The sequence below is a fragment of the Cyprinus carpio genome, chromosome A5 (genome assembly GCF_018340385.1).
Source record: "Cyprinus carpio isolate SPL01 chromosome A5, ASM1834038v1, whole genome shotgun sequence".
Lineage (NCBI taxonomy): Eukaryota > Metazoa > Chordata > Actinopteri > Cypriniformes > Cyprinidae > Cyprinus > Cyprinus carpio.
In genome coordinates, this window is record NC_056576.1 from 27,485,709 (window position 1) to 27,508,672 (window position 22,964).

The 22,964-nt window shown below is 37.4% G+C and overlaps 1 protein-coding gene across 5 annotated transcripts in view; it reads left to right on the forward strand.

Moving 5' to 3' along the window:
* rasgrf2b (Ras protein-specific guanine nucleotide-releasing factor 2b) overlaps window positions 1-22,964 on the forward strand; it is a 51,819-nt gene that overhangs the window by 3,650 nt on the left and 25,205 nt on the right. For all 5 annotated transcript variants that reach the window (XM_042756668.1, XM_042756670.1, XM_042756669.1 and 2 more), the window contains exons 2-8: window positions 12,005-12,111; window positions 14,533-14,680; window positions 17,668-17,757; window positions 17,918-18,171; window positions 21,469-21,548; window positions 21,871-22,064; window positions 22,599-22,708. In XM_042756668.1, coding sequence (XP_042612602.1) covers window positions 12,005-12,111; window positions 14,533-14,680; window positions 17,668-17,757; window positions 17,918-18,171; window positions 21,469-21,548; window positions 21,871-22,064; window positions 22,599-22,708 — 983 coding nt within the window. The remainder of the gene's footprint in view (window positions 1-12,004; window positions 12,112-14,532; window positions 14,681-17,667; window positions 17,758-17,917; window positions 18,172-21,468; window positions 21,549-21,870; window positions 22,065-22,598; window positions 22,709-22,964) is intronic.

The window sequence follows — 22,964 nt, forward strand, 5'->3', positions numbered from 1 at the left end:
GGGTACAGAAGGAAGGATGACAACGTAATACTGCAAGTTTCTTGTAAGCAAAGTTGATGCTTTTTTGCTTTGTTGAAATGTCTTTTGTTTGAGTTTTCAGTGAGTCAACACTTGCACTATAAAAAAGGTTAGTTCACCGAAATTAACTATTCTGTTACTCACCTGTTAATTGTTTTACTCATCTGTATTCTTTCTTTTGTGAAACATAAAAGTAGATGTTTATCTGAATGTCTTGACTGTTCTTTTCCATGCAATAAAAGAAATGGTGGCCACACTCTAAAAATAAAGGTTCTTTATTGGCATCTGTTGTTAAGAATCATTAACATCCATGCAATCTTTCCATTGCTCAGAGGGTTCTTTATACTGTTTCTTCAGATTATTAAAATGTTCACACTAAGTAAAATGTTTCTTTCAAGAACTGTGCACTTTGGGGAGCCCAAATGGTTCTTCTGTGGCATCTCTGCAAACAAACAAACTAATTAATTAATTAATTAAAATCCCTTTGGAACCTTTATCTTTAAAAGAGTAGGGGCTCTTAAAGTTAAATTGAAAGGCAAGATTGTGAGTAAATAGAGTTACTGCTTACCTTTTGGTCTGTCCCACACACAAAGCTACAGTATTTCATATGGCTTCAAAAGACATATGAGTTATTGATGTTGTTGTGCTGCTATTAAAGATTACACTGAGAAAGACAGATTCCAATAAGCTTGTATCTCTAGCAGCAGTGATATCTCATTCATTATTGATCGGTTTACATAGTGAGTGTGGCCAATCTATGATATTAATGTTTTTTATGTAAGACATACTATATCATAGAGTAAGAAGTGTTTGTAAAGGGTTCAGACCAAATATACTTGGAGCAACATTCAACAGTAGGTTTACTTGCATGTTATTCTCACAATGTCTCTGCTCCGCTTATCTGAAAGTAGACTTTAGTGTGCACTGTGCATAGGATTGACATAATCTGACTGAGAGACTACAACATGTACTGTAGATAATACTTTTCAATGGACTTTAAAAAAAAAGCATGGGATGAGTAGGATGGCGCTCATAAAATAAGCAGGTACAGAGTTATAGAAATATGAAAGAACAGGAAAGATGCCAGTATGAAGTCTGTTTAAGCTGTTAAAAACAGATGCCAGTCTAAATCTCTAAGTGTACTATAGTTGCAGTTATGTGTTACGCAGTGAAACATACTCTGAGCAAATACGTGGTTGCAAAGACTTCTAGCTATGCAGGCTCAAGGTTGTGTGTCGTCACTGCAGTTCAAGTCTAACTGCAGTTTCATAATGCGTTGGAAATACATGTTGCTATTTCAACACAAGGGGTGTGATAGCAGAGATTAGTTTGATACAATAAAGTTCTGTAATTTGGTGTCAGACATTAACTGCACTTAATGCCTTTGAGACAAATGTAGCACACACCCAAATGCGTCAAATTGAGGTGTTTGCATCTTTATTAATAGAGGCCTGACATTTGTTTTTCCAATTAGGGAAAATACATACGTTGGGAAATCCCACATAATTTCCAGCAGATCATCGAATGGATATGTTGTGGAAGATAGTTAAAGTCTGACCTTTTCTACTGCACTGCACTTCACTCTACGACCTGTTTTATTGTTTTAATGGCTCAGGTCCAGTTAGTGCACAATAATGTTTTTTTACAGCATGAGCTGATATAGTAAGCACAACTAAGATAACGGGGCAGCAATAATACTTTCTGAAATGGAAAATATTAGAGTAAAAAAACAAGCAGGTGTTTCTATTATAGCTTGATTTGTGCTCTATAATGTTCAAGAATGGACATGTGGAATGTGACATCTGTCTTTTCATTACTTTACATTTGGTCCCAGTCTGTTTTGCCAGACTCTTGTTAATAACAGTTTACAAAAACAGTCAATCAAACATAGCTAGTGTGTACACCTGTAAAACAAACTAATGTAAAGAATGTAAAACATCCCGCTTATATTGATCTACTCATAACTATTGACATCATGATGATATTAGATTATACATTTGCTCTCCTGACTGCGGTTATTAATAACATTAAAGAATCTCTGCTGGCCGTCTCATTACTGTTCACAGGAAGGGGGAGAACTGTTGTTCTCAAAAGTACAAGTAAGAAAAGGGGGCAGTGTAGTTTGTCTGGTAGATTTGGTGCCGACACTTAACATGAGGCTAGTGTCAGTAAATAGAGCAGTATTTATTTTAACTTGCAACCACATTTCAATATGTCTACAGTGAAGCAGCTGCTATTATTGAACAGCTTTCATTAATTATTCATAATAAGAGACTATTTCCAAGGCCATGACCATCCTTTTTTTTTTCTTCAGCATCTAATGTAAGCTCATCTATCTTCACATAAAAGTAGATGATCACAAATTCATACACTTTTAATATATGAAGTTCATCACGCCCCATGACAGTTCCACCACCATGCTGCCTCGAGAATTATCATTACCATTACCATCGGAAGAATGAGATCAGACATAATGTGAATCTTTTCCAATTATATTGATGTATTTCTGCATTAAACTACAGTAGTTTCTTAGTGGAAGTTATTTCGTCCCCGTGTTCCTCGTTACCAAACCGTTTTGTGAGGAAATCTTCCAGCTCAAGATCTTATATTTTTACTAGATTAAGTGGAGAGATGAAGAAACTCATTCCCCAGCTATTCAGCTTTGATAATTGGCCTCAGAAATAAGCTGTAGATTGGAAGCATTAAAATGACAGGTCCCCACAAAAAATATTGTTTTGGGATGTGAATCCTGCTGTTTCGGTGCTTTGTGTTATTGTGATTTTAATTTGTTTTGTTTTTTTCGTTAAAGGAGTTATGCAATGCATTTTTTTTTAATTATTATGTTTCCTTAGGTTCCTTTTCTTTTTTATATGCATATATATAGTATATAGATTTTAACTATTTTTTAATTAATTTATTTAGCAGCCATTTTTACAAATAAAAAATATTTTACCACAGAACAATTGACCAATCACTGAATGTTAATGTTTGAAATAACTTTCATGTATGCAATAAAAAGCCTAGCTTTTGCATTTTATTATCTTTTGCAGTTAATTATAGTACTGTTAATTGTGAAATTGTATGCAAGGCTTTGAAGTATGCACAAAAAATGTTTTATATAAGCTAGAGGGGAGCAATTCTTAATTTTAAAGATAAAATTGACAGATGGCACAGAATAGACATCAACCCTAGTTCACCTGTTTCACTCACTTGAGGATTTTATGGCTTCACCACTGGTCCACATGTTCAGATTGCCTGATATTTCCATAGTCTGTGTTGATAATGTGATCAGCAGGAGAACACTGAACTGAATTAGTTCTATCTGATCATTGTGTGGTGTAACTCCTTATGTGGAGGCACAGATCAGAGACAGGGTCTGGGAGCTTGATGCTCCTACTGCCAAAACCCTGCCAAAAATAACAGCTTAAGGTGTTTTTCTGCAGAGTGTATGAGTGAAGTGGAGTGACAGCAATTTCTCCTCTTGCTGAAAGTGTTCTGTAATCACTCCACTCCAGCCACACTCTGGGTTTTCCATTAACTGCTCCACGCTCAGTAGTTATAGAAACCACACTTCATGTTTGTTCAAAAGCAAAATTTGCACCTAAAATGTTAAGTTCTTTTAATTAAAAAATATGTAATTTAATTTCAGATATTTTTTAATAAAAAAATTGTACTTTGAGAAAAGTGTTTTGCTTATTGAAACTAATATTAGTCTGTTAATATGTGTTACACTTACTGTATAGTATGGTATCAGAGTGAAACAATATGCTTTCAAAAAATTCACATCTCAATCCAAAGTTGAGCTTCGCATTAGTTTGCCAGCTTGCAGCTCATTGCTAGGAAACACTTGGCAAATTGAAACAATAATTGATTTAAAATTGCTTAAAATATAAAACATTATATCCTGATGATGATATCAGTAGAGAGGATACAATCATAGTCTGAAGCTAGAAAATCTGTACCTTGTGCAGTTTTCTGTCTCATCTCCAGCTGCCTAAAATATGCAGACTGGCTCTGACTTTCGGAAGCTATGGCGCTGACAGATTGAAAATCAGGACAAAAATCTGGGCAAAAGTCATGTAGTGTATTCCAGCCTTAAGTAAGTTCTTCAAAACTTCAGAATCCAAAGCAAATATTATTGACAGGCCACTTTATTTTTCGTGTTAAATATTACATGCATGTCAAGGAATAATTGAGGCAGGATATTACAATATTCCATAAAACTTGATGAGAAAGAGAAAAGGGAGGACCTGCTCCATTTCTTTTACTGGCATCCACCTGTTTCAAACATACCACAAAGATGTATTATGACAGCAGAAAATATTGCTTTGTGATTGACTGTTTTATATCTATCTGCAAAGATAACTACAGACATAGAGCACAGCTAAACCGCATGATTTGTAAACAGTATCAGTAAGCACCCAGCAGGAGTGAGAGCAGAAAGCGTCATCTATTTCATCCAGACGGTGAACATCAACACTTTTCCTGAAAAACCAATAGCAAAGCTGACAGCTCCATCCCTTCTTCCTTCCTCCAATTAGAGAAATGCATAAAACGGAGAAGTGCTGCTAATCGAGACAAATATGTGTCATTCTTAAACCACCCTACACTCTTAAAAATAAAGGTTCCAAAAAATATAGGTGGTCTCCCAGCCCAGTTAAGCTCAATCTGCACCGTTTCGCTGGTTTTATAGTGGGGTTGAGTGCTTGTCAGGATGGAAAACCAACTTGGCTGACGTGCTAAAAGTGTTTAAACCAGATCATACCAACAAAAATCCCCTTATGTTGTTTATTTTTCAACATATAATTGTCATTTACGGTGCTGAGATGACGCCAAATATGATTTGCTAAAGGTGAGCCTAACGACAATTTCCTGTTAGTGTAATAAATTAGGAAGTTTCAATGAAGGCGCTGAACAAATAAGTTTTAAATAAGTTTTTTTATTATTGTGAAGAACATTTAAAAAATCTAAAGAAATGTTTTTTCCATTATAAAGAAACTTTTGTGGAACGGAAAGTTTCCATGGATGGAAAAGGTTCTTTATGGAACCATAGAAGATTTGCTCTTAAAAATAAAAGTTCCAAAAGTATGGTTTGCAGTGATGCCATAGAAGAACCATTTTTGGCTCCCCAAAGAACTTTTCAGTGATCATTTCTTAAAAGAACCATGGTTTTCTTGGTGTGAGAACATTTTAATGATCTAAAGACCCTTTTTCCACTATAAAGAACCAATGGAACGGTTCCATGGACGTTAAAAGTTCTTCATGGAACCATAAATGGCAAAGTTTAATGTGGATAAGACCCTGTTGACCCTTTTTTATAGGTCCTTTGTTGAGTCGATTGTTACCTTCTCCTTAATCTGCTGATATGGGTTCATCACTGTAAAACAAAAAAACTCCCTTTCAAGGTTAATTAAGGTGGGCAGCTGCATCACAGGTTCTAAGCAGAAAGGTCTGGAGGAACTTTATCAGAAGCAGATGTTAAGAAGGGTTGAATCTATCCTGTTAGATAGTTCTCATCCCTTACAGGCTGAATTTCAGATGTTGCCATCAGGATTATGCTTTAAACCCCAGAAATTCAGAACCAACAGATATAAACACTCTTTTGTGCCTGCAGCCATTCTGCTTCTCAATTCTATAAAGAACCACAGATAACTTAGTGACTTACTATTTATTGATTGTTTATTTTTTATTTATTTATTTTTTTTAGCCATGCCTGCAAAGTATGCAATCTTTGTATTGGTATTGTGTATGTGATTGTGTGTGATTTGTACTATACTATCTGTTGCACAACGGATTGCCCCATTGGGGACAAATAAAGAATTTGAACTTGAACTTGAAATGCCAATAAACTACCTTTATTTTTAATATAGACCCGATTAGTCTTCGTTTATTCTGTTTTGCTGGTTTTATTGGGGGTTTGAGTGCTTGTCAGGCTGAAAGAACCAGCTGGCTGGCAGGTTAAAACTGTTTAAACTAGATCAAACCAGCAAAAATCACCTTAGGCTGTTTTTTCCCCCAACATATTATCATTATTTATGGTGCTGAGATCATGGTAAATATGATTTGCTAAAGGAAAGCCAAATGTATTTATAACAATCTCCTGTCAGCCTAACAGACGAGGAAGTTTAAATGAAGATCGGCAAGGCGCTGAACGGATAAAGCGGTAGTAATGAATGCAGTGCAAAAAGCATTATTGAGCATCGCTCTTGCGCAGAGCACTGTGTTGTCATGGAAACGGGATTTGTTAGGTAAAGTGACAGTTTAAAAATATGCTTGACACTTGTTAAGAAATATTATGCAAGAGGTTCTGTCTCTCTCACCCACCCGCTCTGCTTTTCCCTTCTGTAGGCTTGGCAGATTTCCAGAGCAAATTACTATTGCTGATACATGGAGTGATAAATTTGTGTATTGATGGAGGGTTCAGTGACTCGATTTAGAGGTGTTGGGCCAAACCTTTACCCTGCTCACCAGGCCTGTTGGTTTGTGTTGGCCTTCGGCATTAATGCAGCAGCATAGTTCAGTGGCCTCCTGTGAGTCAAAACAAGAGCGTTCTGCGTCTACCGCATCCATATAAGCGTTCAGCCCAGAATGGACACTCTTCATATAATTCAGTGCTTTGGGGCACAGCCTTGTGAATACAGGGCTTTTCAGCATTTCGCAAATGTATGACTTGTGTGAGGAAATAGGTTAGGAAGTGTTTCAGTTAGACCATTCCAGGGGGAAAGACGGACATAACTGCTTGTGAGTGGATTGGTCACCGGTCCATTCTCACCCTCACTGAAAGGAGCTCATGTGTGTAAAGGGCCAGAGTGCTGATGATTTAGTTTACTAGGTCAGCATCAGTGTGGGCATCTTCTCCACTCTATTTTCATTTGCTTTGTTTAAAGAGAATATTTGGCTCTATTAATAGTATATCAGCCTGTTTTGCAAAGTTATAGTTTTGGCATTAAAATTTTAAATAAAATTCAAATGTTAATGTTATCTAAATTTATGTATGACTGCATTATGCACTTTCTTACACTTATTATGTTTAATAACCAGATAACATTTAGGTCATGAAAACACCCTAAATTCTTTTGTCAGTTACATGGATTGTTCACCCAAAAATGAAAATTCTGTCTTTCTATCTTTTGCTCACCTTCAAGATGTCCCAAACCTGTATAAGTTTTGAATGTTGTCGGTAACCAAACAGTTGGTAACCATTTACTTCCACAGTATGAAAAAATACTGTTGAAGTCAATGGCTACTGTCAACTGTTTATCCACATTCTTCTTTTGTGTTCAGGAGAAGAAATGAACTCATACAATTTTGGAATAGTTTGAGGGTGAGTTGAACTATCCCTTTTTTAAGGTCACCACAAATACACAAATACTGTAGATTTTTAGCTGAGTAACCAAATTTTGCTGTGCATGTGAACCAGAATTCCTGTGTCTTATTCTTTTAAAATGTATTTTATTCCTGAAATGGTAGGGATGAATTTTCATCATTAATCCAGTCTTTAGTGTCATATGATCCTTCAGAATTCATTCTAATGTGCAAAATCTGATTGTCTTCCATAGTAAATGTTACGAGTTTGAGCAAATTACTTGCTTCCTGTCATTGCAGGAAATATTTGTGTACACTAGAGTCTTGCAATAAACCATTTAAAAGATTACTCCAGGGCTTATGATTGCGGAGATGTAATATTGTGTTCTGTATTAACTCTGATGTCCGTGTATTTGTTTTGACTTTGTTTTTATCTCATCCTATCACAAAGGCTGCTCACAAGTCTCTTTAGTCTCTTGCTTGAAAAAAGCCTCTGGGTGCTGCAAATATTGTAGCTGTTTTAAACATTCAGTAACAATAAGGTTTTAATTGTTAACATCAGTCAACATGAACTAACAATGAACAATACATTTAAAGCATTTATTTGTTTTAGTCAATGATAATTTCAACATTTAGGCTACCACATTTTAAAAATTTAAAGTTGTGTTTGTTCACTTTTGTTAATGCACTGTGAACTAACAAACAATGAACAATTAGATTTTTACTAATGTTAACAGAAACGAATAAATGCTTGAGAATGCCTTTGTTTATTGTTAGTTCATGTTAGATAATGCATTAACTAACGTTAACAAATAAAACCTTATTGTAAAGTGTTATGGACATTTTTAACAGACACCATAGGGGCTGGTCGTAGTAGATCTGCTGAATGCTGCAGGTGCATTTGGATATTAGATAGCTCTCCCATAAATGAACATTTTGTCATCACTTACTCACCCTCATGTTGTTCCAAACCAGTATGAATTTCTTTCTTCTGATCAACACAAAAGAAGACATTTTGAAAAATTTTGGTAACCAAACAGTTGCAGGTAGCCATTGACATCCATGGTATTTTTTTCTATACTCCATACAAAAGTACCTTATTTTCCTCTAAACGATACATATTAGTACTTTAAAGGGGTCATGAATTGAGAAATCAACTTTTTCTTGAGCTTTTTATATATATATGGGATCATCATACTAAAATAATATCCTGTAAGTTACAGAACTGAAAAATCCTCGTTACTGAATTAAAAATTTTTATTGACATCGGGCCCAGCGAACACCAGATCCTGGAATGTGCCTACATATGACATAATAGATAGGTTAAACACCGCCTCCACAGAAGAATATCAATGCCTAATTCTGTATCCTCTCCCAATGATTTGCGCATGACATAGTAGGGAAATAACATAAGTGGCACTAAACCGGATCGTGCAACCAAGCAATAAACATGCCATTGAAGATCGCAAAATATTGTGCAGCACCTGGTTGTGGAAGAACACAGTCGATGCATAACTTTCCTTTGGATTCAAATATTAGGAATGCGTGGTTGAACTTCATGAAGTTTCAGCTCACGTGAATGTTGGTAACCGAACAGTTGGTAACCATTTACTTTCATAATATGGAAACATTTATGCGTTTGTTCACTGTATTTCACTGCAGATTCCTTTGTAAACAAGGCACAGGTCGACGCCGGATTTGCAGAGAGACTGAGATTAGCAATGCTGTGCCATCTATATTGGATCCGATAGGAATGGCGTGGTGTCACTTTGGCTTTGTTAGAGATCGCTTGATATGTCCTGATTATGTGTATGTGTCTAACCAAAGTCACAGAAGGCTCCAACTATGAAGGACGTAGCTTGTCAAACAGACACAGATAAAGGTAGTTTACTATGCAAAACTATTATCCAATCATAGCTGTGGGCGTTTACTTCCAAGTCTTCAATGCGGCACGCCTATAAAAACCAAGCGTTTCTTGAGCCGGCCTCAAAACCAGGGTAGAAAATAACCTATTTCTTATTTATTTTGATGTTTTTTTTTTATTTTAAAACCACGTGAACATCATAAGTGGACCTCAGACAACAGTATACAATAATAAAAATGTTCATGACCCCTTTAAAAGTACGTATTACATATTAGTACCTAAAGTGTACATACAGTATTTGTATCTTTTGAAAGGGTAACACCCCAGGGACAGTTTTGTACCTTTTTTTCTGAGAGTGTAGAGATGGTTTTGTGTATGTGAGAATGCCTGGTGCTGATTTTATCCTTCTGTTTACATGCAACTTAAACGTCCAGAGAGGAGAGCAGGTGGATGTCCAGAGAGGCAGCCAGCCTGAGAGACTGTAAATAGATCTGGGGAGGGTTACATAAGGCCTCTCATGCCTGTCTGTGCTAGAAAACACTGAACGCTTAATTCCTTGAACTTGACTTCAACTGCAGTTTTGTGATTATATATGTACACATACATATACTGGACGCATATGCACATCTGTACAATCAAACAGTTCTTTTTATCTCTGACACAGTGCATGGCTGTCACAAACTGACTCAAATGTGTGCACTGTATTTTGTCTCCTTCTCGCAAATTCAGTGATGACTCAAAGAGCAACGAGTGGAGCTCGCTGTGTTTACTGTTGCATGACCAGCTGAAGTAGCACGTTTCATTAGTGTCGGCTGCAGATGTGAAATAAATGCAAACGTCATATAAACAAATGCAATATGTTCTGTTTTCTGACCCCTCAACCTTTGAATTAGCAGATTGCATATATATGCGTAAAGATGCCTTATGAAATTATGTAAACTAGTTATAATTATTTATATATCTTAGACTTATTTCCCACTGGATTTTAAGTGTATGCTAATTCAGGCACCAAGGGATGGAAATGATCAGTTTTCATGCATTTAGAATGTGATTACTTTCTCTCACTGTCAGTCACTGTTTGAAAAAGGCAAAGCCACAATTCTTTTCATCTTCTTCTTTATTTTTTTTAATTGTAATTTTTTAAAGTACATGTCAGACTGTGGTTAGTAATACTAAAGTTTGGCTGCCTTGATGCAGTTGATATTTCATTAATAATATCCAGGGATTCCAGTTCATTCCCCTATATAAAAATAGCTAGTTTCTTTTAATTTTTTATGTACAGTCTTCTCACAGAGTGTCTGAATTAGATTGTCAGACTAAATGATAATGAACTTTATCAAGTAGGAAGTTTGAAATTATGACTTCTTTTCTATTCTGTTTTTTTTTCGTCCATTTATTAGTTTATTCATTTCTTTTTGACATTGTATCTTTCTTTTATGCTCCCCCTTATTTCTTTATATAGCCTACTTAACCTTTTTCCATATTATTTATACTGGTCTTACTTGCCATATTTGACCATAACTCTGCGAAACAACACAAAACAATACATTTAAAATGAAATGCATGTGACATTCTATACTTTGTGGAGCTGCTTATGAATGTCACTATAAAAGCATACATTCTAACCAGCTCACACCATGCATTTTCCCTCAGGTCATTTTGACAATAGCTGATTCAACTCCTCTCACACCTGCTGTTAAGCGGCTGCATGTGTTTATTTGCCTTTCAGATGGCCTCAAGCTACACAACGCTCAGACTTTCATAACCCTGTACCTGTTTTATTCACGGAGCTTGTCAGCATCTGTGTGTTGGCAGTATAAGCTTGATGTTTCTAAGAGTTTTTAATACAGAGCAGGTGCTGTATTAATCTAAAAACAGGCCTTTTGTGATGGTAGTTTTTTATTTTTATTAATTAAATAATTAATTTATTTTTTGGCTGGAGGTCATCACAAAACATTTCTAATTTTCATATTTTAGATTTTAGGTGCTTTAGATAAATAAGGTACAAAATAATGCCTTATAAATCTCTTAAAGACTGAATTTCTTTTTTTCAACAAATGGTTATTTTTAGAAAAGCTCAGATTATTTCTCTCCATTTTGTAGAAAAGGATCCACATTGCGTGTGTGGTCATGAATGTCACAATTTTAAGGAATGTTATGTATTTTTTTCTATTGGACAAAAAAACAGATGGTAAGAGGGTTGTGAAGAAAATATGGGAAACAGGTAAAAAGTATTTTTTTAGTAAGTAAATATAAAAAAAGTAAATAAAAGTAGGTATATAATAATTAAAAATAATGAAATAGATTCAACAGATTATTTCAAGATGGTAACATTGTTTGATTTTTATTGTTGAATACAGTTGAGAAAGTTAAGATGTGAAGTGAATTTTGTGAATTTTTGAATTTTGATGCATTTTATGCAGCTATTTTGCTAAGCATGAAGTAGTTAGCATCAAATAGATTTTGCAACAACAACAACAAAAAATGGACACTAAAGTACACTATAGTACAGTTTGAAGCTAAGTAGGTTCATGGCACACACACTTGTTGGAATATGTGGTTTACGGGGACTCTTCATAGGCCTAAACTCATAAAACTTTCTGCATTTTATTAAAAAAAAACAAAAAAAAAAACATTAAGTATGGTTTTTTTAAGCCTTTTAAATTACGGGGACACAGGAAGTCTCCTCATAAACCACCTTCACATTGTAATACCTATGTCATACTCATGTATGTCCTCATAAACCACCTAAACCGTGCACACACACAGGCTTGAAGTTCTGCAGTTCAGTTTGTATCTGTCTGTCTATCTCTTCAGCATTATTTCCTGGTCATCTTCGGGCATGATGGACAGAAGCCTCTGGAACTGCGGACAGAGGAGGAGTCAGACTGTGACGAATGGGTGGAGGCCATCCAGCAGGCCAGGTAGTGTGGCTGCATGTGTATTTGTTTTTTGTATCCTGCTCAGTCAAGGATAATATTTAGCAGCGATAAAGAAGCTTTACTCTCAGGCTGAAAGAATAAAATCATCATAATAAGAAAGACATATCAGAGCGGGTTAAGTCAAGTGCATTGTGCATTTATCCCTGTCACTGCAAAGCAGCACAGCAACAAATAAGCCACACTGAGTTTGACAGCACTGTTGTCCTCCTCCCCCTGGTGCTCAGACGTACAGCCAAAGATCAAACTTTGCAGTCATGTTTTATGCATCTCATCTCCAAGGGACAAATCTCTAAAGAAAGCTTAAACTGCTTTATCTGTTGTAACACAGATCTGCCTTAGAGCAAGACTGAATATTAAGCTGTAGTTTCAGACTGTGAAAACACTGTTGCCAGGGGCATCATGCACCTATTTTTTGGTTTTTGAGGATGCACCAGTCCTTTCTCACTTAGTGGCCTAGGCAAAATAATAGTTTTTAGCCACTTAAAAACTTTTTAGCATCTTAGCAGTTCATTTTGCATGTATAAGTCAAGTGGTACAGTTTTCTTTTAGTATGCTGGAATTATTTTTCCCCCAGGCAATTTCAGAATTGGATTGTAGGAAATTTTAATTTAATTTAATTTAATTTAATTTAATTTAATTTAATTTAATTTAATTTAATTTAATTTAATTTAATTTTAGTTTATTTTAGTTTATTTTACTGTATTAACCACTAAATTGTTAATAATAGCTTTTTTTGCCTGAAAAAAATATGTAAACACTTCTGAGACAATGACTAAGTCTAGTGGTATAGTTTTCTTTTAGCATATATATTACATTATATTTATGCAGATTCTTTTATCCAAAGAGACAATTTATTAAAGAGCCAATAACATTTATAGTATGCAAAGCTAGTTTTATTAGAAAGCTACATTAAGAAACAAGCTAAAACAGAGGTGAAGTGTGTGCGTGTGTACGTGCGTGCATGTGTGTGTGTGTGTGTGTGTGTGTGTGTGTGTGTGTGTGTGTGTGTGTGTGTGTGTGTGTGTGTGTGTGTGTGTGTGTGTGTGTGTGGGTGTGTGTGTAAAGAACAGGACTTCTATAATTGAAGTCATTGGTCCCTCTTTTTTAAAGAAGAAAATTTTTTTAAAGTGGACATGACACCATGGCAATAACATTGCATTGGTTGAGCCAGGCTGACTGGGATGCTCAAACAAACAATTGTTTTTTCAAAAACTCATGTCATTGGTTGAGCCAGGCTGACTGGGATGCTCAAACAAACATAGCAATGTTTTGAAAAGCCTCAGTGTTTTGAAAGTATTTTAACATTGAAATAATTGTACACTTCATCTAAAAAAAATCAAACAAAATCATTATTAAGGAAAAACTAATTTATGATGTTAATAAAATTATTACAATTGCTTTATTTCGTTAGTAATTTACGCACAGAGACACACACACACATATGCACATAATATTCTGCAGACACACAAACCCACAGAGATTTTAGGCACTCACATGCTGACACTCCAGAGATTTATTACTCCTTATACAGATTTATACTCAAGCCGCAGTGTACATTTGTATTGCGTCACTGGGGAGATCGCTGAATATAACGGATTATTGGTTTCCCATGAGCAGATGTGCTTGTGAACATCTGGACAGGCCACATTGGACTTCAGTCATACAGACTGACATTGTTCACTTAAATGCAACAATGCAACTGGAAATCAATCATGGACAATACGTAAAGGAAAGTGCATCACAGTTGTGGCGCAAAGTGCACCATAAGCTTATTTATACTTGCCCTCCTGATAATTTAAATAGCCCTACAACAACAACAAAAAATGATGGTGTCTTATTTTTTATTTTGTGTGTGTGTGTGTGTGTGTCTGTGTGTGTGTGCCATATTTCAGTTACATGTTTTTAAATATGCATGTGTCATATTTTTATTACAGTAGGTTTTCATTTAAAAAAAAAAATAAAAATTGTTATTTTAAATTATACCTGGAAATGATCAAATCTATCATTTAAATCCATCACACAAATAATAATAACACAATTTTACTGGAAAGTGTTGAGTTGTTTATAATTTTTCATTGTAACTAATGTTTTAATAAAATCGAATTAATTCTTGCAATTTTTACAAAACTAATCTATATGTAAACAAGTTACAGTAGATGTGACAGTGACTTGAAATGTCCAGTGAAAAAACACATGTACAGTACATGATTAACACGATCAAGTTAGTTCAAGATATAGCCTAGTGACAAGTTCAGCAGTTGCTTGATAGTAGCAGTTTCATCAACTGGACATCTTTATTGTTGAGCTCCGCTAAATAAACCCAGGCATACATAAACTACTGTACTACATTTATATTCTGAGATTTCATTAAATTTGAGTGTAACCCTGTCGTTTTCATCTCAGCTACTCTGACATCATCATCGAGCGTGAGGTTCTTATGCAGAAGTACATCCATCTGGTGCAGATTGTGGAGACAGAGAAGGTGGCAGCCAATCAGCTCCGCACACAACTGGAAGACCAAGACACAGAGATTGAGAGGCTTAAAGCTGAGGTAACTGTATATGCTTGAGTTTTCCAACGTGTAGTCCAATTTTATGAATCAGTAAACCACTCTAGATCCCATTAATATTATAACAGTGCAGGTCTCAAAAGTGTCGCCATTACTCAATGATCCTGTGTACTAAAAGCATTTGTGACTTATAAAAAAATGACAAAATCCTGATTTGGAGTTTAACCGTAGGTTTACTTTTCTCATATTGCTTTTTCCGGATATTTATTTTTGTGATTAAGGTTGCCAGCAACATATTCAGTCCCAGTGTGCCACAGAGCATCTCTCAGGCTCTGCCTCTTATCTGTTCCCTAGTTGTGTTACCAGGGAATTATCCTCCCCATTGGACCAGTCGCCATGGGGATGAGAATTAAGCCCCATTATTGACATTGCAGGGTCAATGGCATGTGAACACATGATTCAGAGTATAAATCAATGACTACATTTACATGGACATCAATAATCAAATTATTTAACTTATTCTGAAGAAGACAATGTTACGATTGTTTACATGAGTTGCTTTTAGAATATTCCTTTCATGTTCCTGGTTTACATGTTATAGTACATAGATCGATTAATGGCACATGTCATTACGTCACCATGCGACGCCATCCAAAGTCCCCTCCACAATTTCACATATAAACATATAGTTCGTCTTCATTATGATGCCATATACAGTTTTGGGTGGTTCATTTTTAATTTACTGAAAGCTTCAAATGCAGTTAATTATTCGTCATGCTATACATGCAAACAGACGATCTATCTATCTATCTATCTATCTATCTATCTATCTACTCTATCTATCTATCTATCTATCTATCTATCTCTCTATCTATCTATCTATCTATCTATCTATCTATCTATCTATCCATATAGCCATCCATCCATGGATCTATCATTCTTTCATTCTGTTATTCTATCTGTTGTTCTAACTACTGTTGTTATTGCATGTTGTTGTTTTCCTTGCACTATTATTTCTTTATATAGACATAGGTCTGGCGTATAATATAAATAATATAAATAAAATCCACTTATGCTGTATTGTCATGATTATATCAGAAGTATTCTTTTATGAATAAATGATGAAGCCATAAAAGCAGTGCTTTTTTAAAAAAAAAAAAAAACAGAAACATCAGCATTCAAACTTGTTGTGAGTTATAAATATTTTATAAGGATACAATTAAAAAGGTACCAGAATTTCAGGAACTACTACTGGCTCACACCCTGCTATTGTAGAAAACTTTTGTTCTGATAATATAAAGCCAAGATATTCACAAATACAATACATTCTGTGTAAATGCTGCATTTTGTTAAGTGATCGTATTAATTGTTTTATTATAGAAATTCAGTATAATTTTTATAACTGTGAAACTGAAAAGAACAAAAAAAAAAACATTCAATTTGCATGTTATATGATGGAAGTAAAACTAAAATAAGAAACATACTGTAAATGGTTAGTTCACCCAAAAATGAAAATTAGGCCATAAATTGCTCACCCTTTAGTCATCCTAGGTGTATATGACTTTCTTCTTTCAGACGAATCCAGTCGGAGTTGTATTAAAAATTGTCTTTGATCTTTCAGGCTGTTTTATGGCACTCAGTGGGTGTTGCAGTGCTTCAGTCCAAAAGAAGTTAAATAAAAAGTGCCCATCCATTAAAAAAAGTGTTCCACACAGCTCCAGGAGGTGAACAAAGGCCTCCTGTAGTGAATTGATGCGTTTTTGTAAGAAAAATATCCATATTCAAAATGTAATAATCACTTTAATGTAGCTTGTGCCAACAGTTGTATGCAGAAGCAGCTCCGGGAGGATGATGTATGAGGTTGGCGTTACGCATGAGCCGGTGAGTCTCGTGAAAACCAAAGTTTGTTTACAGGAGCAAAGGAAGCAAAGTTTCCTTACTTTAGCAAAGGAAGACCAGTCTCCTCTTGGCTTAAATCGAAATCCTCCAACATTCTTCTTTACAAATCCTCGTTTTGTACTTCTAATTAAAGACCATTGTTTTGTTTTGATCTCTCGCCTGCGCTTCCGCGTTCGTCACTTCTGAGCGGCGCATAAGCAAAGCCGACCTCATACGTCATCCTCCCGAAGCTGCTTCTGTGTACAACAGTGAGCTCAAGCTAGATTAAAGTGATTATTACATTTTAAATATGGTTATTTTTCTTACAAAAACGCATCGCTACAGGACGCCTTTGTTCACCCCCCGGAGCCGAGTGAGACACTTTTTATTAAGGATGGGCACTTTTTATTTAACTTCTTTTGAACTGATGCACTGCAACACCTGCTGAGTGGCATTAAACAGCTTGAAAGATAAAAGACAGTTTTTAATATAACTCCGACTGGATACGTCTGAAAGAAGAAAGTCATATACACCTAGGATGACCTGAGGGTTATTTATGGCCTTATTTTCATTTTTGGGTGAACTAACCCTTTAACCATTATCAAATTGAAGCAGAGATTAGTGATAAAAGCCTTCAGATTATATGAAATATATTTTTTTTATATATATATTTCAAACTAACACTTAACAAAGAAAGAAAAAAACATGACCATTACCTATTATCTAGAGTGTACAACAGCACTTCAATAAACTAAATATTTGGCTTGTGCCTGTGGACCACATATGCTGAGAGATATGCTGTGGGGCATTTAGCCTATTTGCATCCAAAGTAAATGGCTGATAAAGTCTTGGTGAGAGAGCTTTTTGATGAAGGCTGTTGAATGAAGGAAGGAAATTGTCCGTGGAGAGGAAGTTAAGATGGTTATCTGATGTGCCAGCACCCACACAGGGTCTCAGTGATCTACATTTATGACACACTGATTATTCATTGAGAGGGATGAGCGTTAAATAGCCCAGCATTATCTGATTTGTCAAATTATAATCACAGCAACCATTTGCAGCCTAATTGTTTTGACAGTCACCTCCACCAATTTCCCTTCGCAATTGTACATTGAAATGTTTAGTCATGGTGATTTTGTTCTCTCTTAAAGATTATAGCCTTGAACAAAACTAAGGAAAGAATGCGTCCCTACCATGTATACCAGGAAGAGGAGGATCCTGATATTAAAAAAATCAAAAAGGTAAAGAATTACAACCTTTTTGCCTACATTACATGGCCATATGGGCTTGTTAAACATTTAACCAGAGCCATCGGTTTAAGAAGTTCATGAAATTATTCTGTTTCCCTCATTGATCAAACTGTGTCCACAAAAAGTAATCCTAGAGTCTTTGTCTCTGTAGGTCCAGAGCTTCATGCGAGGGTGGCTGTGTAGAAGGAAATGGAAGATTATTGTGCAGGACTACATTTGTTCTCCTCACGCTGAGAGCATGAGGAAGAGGAACCAAATCGTCTTCAACATGGTGGAGGCTGAGACAGAGTACGTCCATCAGCTTTTCATCCTGGTCAACTGCTTCCTGAGGCCGCTCAGAATGGCCGCCAGCTCCAAGAAACCACCCATTAGCCACGATGATGTCAGTAGTGTCTTCCTTAACAGGTGTGTGAACTTGTTTTCTTTAGCCTCCAATCGGCATTGAAAACCACACTCTCAAAAAACCCCCCCCAAAAAACAAAGGCTTATTGGAAAAAACAGTGACCTATAACCAATATACCTCGGTCTACATTTTTGCAAAACTCCAAATATGTACCTGAACATATTATTCACTGCAGTTTTTAGTTGCAATAACACTAGAGGTAGTAAAACAGTGACAACTTTATTCCTTTTCACACAAGTAATGATTACAGGGACACATTATTAACTAATAAAGACTTATTTTTGCATGTTTCCTTGCACAATACTGCATTATGACCTCAAAACAATTTTACTATAGTGCATGATTGTGAAAACTATGATTGCATCATATAATCAGCTCCATATTTATGGCTTTTCTGACATAGTAAACTTGCTCTGTAGCTCACCTGGTAAAGCACTGCACTTATGATACAGAGCACTCATGTACAAGTCCGGCGAAACACAAGTCAATAAAAAAGCTCAAAGACTTGGAGAAGCGCGCTAAAATTACATGATAAGTGGGTCTCTGTACTGGAGAATGCACACTTTTCTTGGCGTTAAGTCTTAACCCCAGCTCTTTCATGTGAGCGAGAACGACATCTCGATGCCGAACCGCCAACCGCTCTGATCGAGCTAATATCAACCAATCTTCGATGTGGTTGATTTGTGAAAGTATGGGGTGAGAGTGCAAGGCCAGAGGAAGAACCGTATTGGTAGGCTTTTGCCCCCAAAAAAGCAAACCTCAGGAACTTCCGATGAGGAAGGATGGAGATAAGTGCATCTTATGATCGATCGTGACACACCAGTCCTCGGACTTGGTCTGTGCAAGCGTGCTGAACTTCAGTCCCCTGACTGAGCGGTTCAAAAAATGCAGATCTAAAATAGGACGCAACACCTCATCCTTCCTCGGAAAAGTGAAGTACTGGCTGTAGGACCTGGACTCTGCAACGGGAGGAGGGACCACCTCAATGGCCTCCATCCTCGGCACTGAAGCGGCGGACCGGCAGGGGACGACCGTACTAGCTGCTCTAGAGACCTCCGTAGAGATCGCGCTACGTTTCCGGGCTATTTCCGGGCGGTAACTGAGAGAAGCGCTTGCCGAGATCGCTGCAAGCCCTGGAACACCGCAGGGTTGGCAGATCGTCTCCTGAGGAACCCTAAAGGAGAGACGGTACCGTGTAATGAACACCCCTCTTCCCCAGAGGGAGCTGGCCCTCAAAAAGTCCTAAGCCTTATGCGTCAGGACGTTATGACGAAGGCTCTCCAGCGAACATGGGGTCCGCAGAACCACTCTCCACTAGAAGCCTTCAGCCTGAAAGCGCCACTCTGACTCTAGCATCAGCGGAGTACCGTTCACCCCCGGCGCGAGGGGCTGGAACATGTGGGGACTGCTCCGCCCAGCAGCCCCTGACCGCCTCAACCTCCTCGAGGAAGCCGCACATGTTCTCAGCAGAAATTACAAGCCAGGAGACCCCTGCATCTAACTGTCATAGTCAGATAAATATTCCCAATTTATTCCTCAGAGATTAAATGTAGTCAATAACCAGCATAAACACGGTCTGGTGTACACACAAACGAAACCAGAAATATCCCTCGGCAGCGTGCCCGGCTCTTGAGAGCGGACACAAACAACATTCCTCAAAGAAAGATGACAGCTGCAGCGAGCTCCGCAACAGAGGGGGAAGAAACCACAGCGCGGGCTTCCCTTGAAACCTTGAGAACGAGCTCTAATCCTAGATCTAGTGAAACACGGTGGAGATAGGACGACCGTCTCCAACCCGTATCGCCAGATCACATGTGAGATTCCCGTGATCTCGGTCGCCGCCATGCCTCAGCAGCAGCGGGACCGAAACCGCGAGATCGCATGCTGCAAGGAGCGTGCCCGGCGAGAGCGGAACGCTTAACAGCGAGAAAAGCACAATCAGCCCCCCGAGAGCCGACTGCGCGAGGTCCACTCCTCATTAAAGCTGCTCATTATAATATCAGGCATAATATGCTTGTGTAACTGATGCTTGTGCAACTGGCGAGCTCATCGATGCCTTCCACATCAATCTCCTCAGAGAAAGACAGGCAGAGCGTCGAGCCCTCTCACCGGGGAAAAGCAACCCAAACAAAGCCCCCAGAAACCCCGACAGATCTCGCCGTATATGAAGAATAAAGAAAAACACACGTACTTACCCCTTCAAACTCAATCCAAAAGATAAAAAACCAAAACACGCAAGCGCAACCACCACTCCGCCTAGGCGAAAGCGGGGCTGGCACTGCGAGAAACGCCAGTGAAGGCTCCCTCCTCAAAGAGAGCCTTCTGAGAGTGAAGCAAAATGCTCGCATCGCAGCCGTCAACTCCCTCGAGAGCTGATTCTGCGCGCTTCACTCTCAAGCAGACAACACACAAACTGCGTGTGTCCCTACCCTTTTTCTTTGCGGGCAGGGAAAACACACAGCCTGAACGCTGCCTGCTCTCGCCCAAGACTTCTCTTGATTGAAGCTTTGACAAATGGAGCTTATCAGTGGACAAACAACACTAAATAAGACTCACAAACAGATAGCAACTGACACACACAGAGCGCTTGCTGAAGACAGAAGGCTAATGCCGGCTTCGCCGCACTTGCTTTTAAGCTTCCTGGTCTCTGACGTCACTCGCCTATGACGTTTCGCCCATCCATTGGACTGATTACACACGTGATTCAGAGCGGTCCACGCTGAGGGCATTCCCCAAAGTGTCTCCGACGCAGCTCGAGTTCCTGAAGAGGAACTTAATGCACTTTTAGTGCCAATAACTGGACATTTCACTTTGAAAGTGTCATGAACAATGCCATTTTGCAGAAATTATGCCACAGGCATGTTTTTTCCAATGATCCTGGTTTGTAAAAAAAGAAAAAATGTATACAAGAGAGCCTCAGTCACAAAACAAACATATACAATTATAACAAAAATAAAAATAATTAATAATAACATCACTTACAAATAATTATTATTATTATTATTATTATTATTAACATAATGTACCGCAACTGTTGTAATGTGAACTGGTTGTATTTTGGTATTTTAATGTTTTTAAAACATCTCTTTCAAATATATTGATTGCTATTTTAAACCTAAATAAAACATCCTACAAATGTTTTAAAAATGTTGTGCTGCATTTAACCTAACTGCAACCAAAATACAACATTGTACTTATCGGAGTGATTTATTTTTATTCACCTTCGGCATAAGGTGAGTTTTAAGTTTTGACCCTGGTGCAATGGCATAATCAGATACTCTCTTTTTTTTCGTCCTCAGTGAGACAATCATGTTTCTACATGAAATATTCCATCAGGGATTGAAGGCGAGGATAGCAAACTGGCCCACACTGATTCTAGGTATGTCATGATTGTTACATTTTATCTCTCAGAAAGCTAATTACCGCACTCAAGAGCAGCTATTCAGAACACCCCATCAACAAAGACAGCACATTGCTGGGTGACACTAACATCAAGGACAAGCTGTTTCCGCTGACGCACAGTATCTCAATCAAACCCGTCAGTGACGTCTGACTCTTTCCTATCTCACTGTATACAGACATGCACTCTCCTGCAACAATGCCAAAAATGCCAACATCTTAAACCCAAGATAAGCATTTTCAAGCACCGCTATGAATAAAAGAATCCGTTTTTAATGAATTTGACTTTTCTCTTTTTCTAGCGGATCTCTTTGATATCTTGCTGCCAATGCTGAACATCTATCAGGAGTTTGTGAGGAACCACCAATACAGTCTTCAAGTTCTGGCCAATTGTAAGCAGAATCGGGACTTTGACAAACTCCTGAAGCAGTACGAATCAAACGCTGCATGTGAGGGGAGGATGCTGGAAACGTTCCTCACATACCCCATGTTTCAGGTGCTGTTCTCGCACTCTCATTAGTGTCTTATTTAATTCCAGCCTGATCACTGAAGAGTTTGATTTGTTCAATTCATTTAAACTGCCACTGGGAATTGCTGGCTTGTGTTTCTACAAATAAGAAATTTGTTTACCATAAACCATTTGAGCAAGCTCTTCAAACTCACTCACTAAGAGTCTCATTTATCATTTTTAGAAGCCTGATGTATCTCAATTTCTCAAACATTCAAAGTAATCTTTTTTAAGTTTTCTGAAATCAAGACCCAGACAGAATCTGCAGACCTTTTATGGGGTGATTTTGGGGTAAATTCTGCAGAATTAAATTGTTTCAGAGAGCACTAAACTCTTGGATGAAAGCATTATCAAATTAGACACAATTGAATGAACATGAAAGGGATGAAGGACGTATAGAAATGGATTGATAGACAGACATTCTGTGGGCGCAGATTCTATGCAGGCATGCTTATAACTCTCACTCTCTTTGCACGCTTTCAATCTTTACAGTGTTTCTCTCTTTATACTACTGATTGACAGATCCCTCGTTATATCATCACTCTCCATGAGCTACTGGCTCATACCCCTCATGAGCATGTGGAAAGGAAAAGTCTAGAGTTTGCCAAGTCTAAATTGGAAGAACTCTCCAGGTAAAGAAACCACCCTGAGGGCTGAACTTGTGTCATTGCAAGAAACCTTTGCCTAATTTACTAACCAACTGCAATTCTGTTTAACAATAAGTTTAAAGTTATAGTTAACTTTTTTATGTTCCACAGATGAAGGAAGCTTTGGAACAAATAATGACAGAATTTTCATTTTTGGCTAAACGATCCCCTTAATACACTGAAATAGCATTGTGCCATGAGTAATAAGTAATTTTCTCAGCCCAAGCACACCACTTTCTAC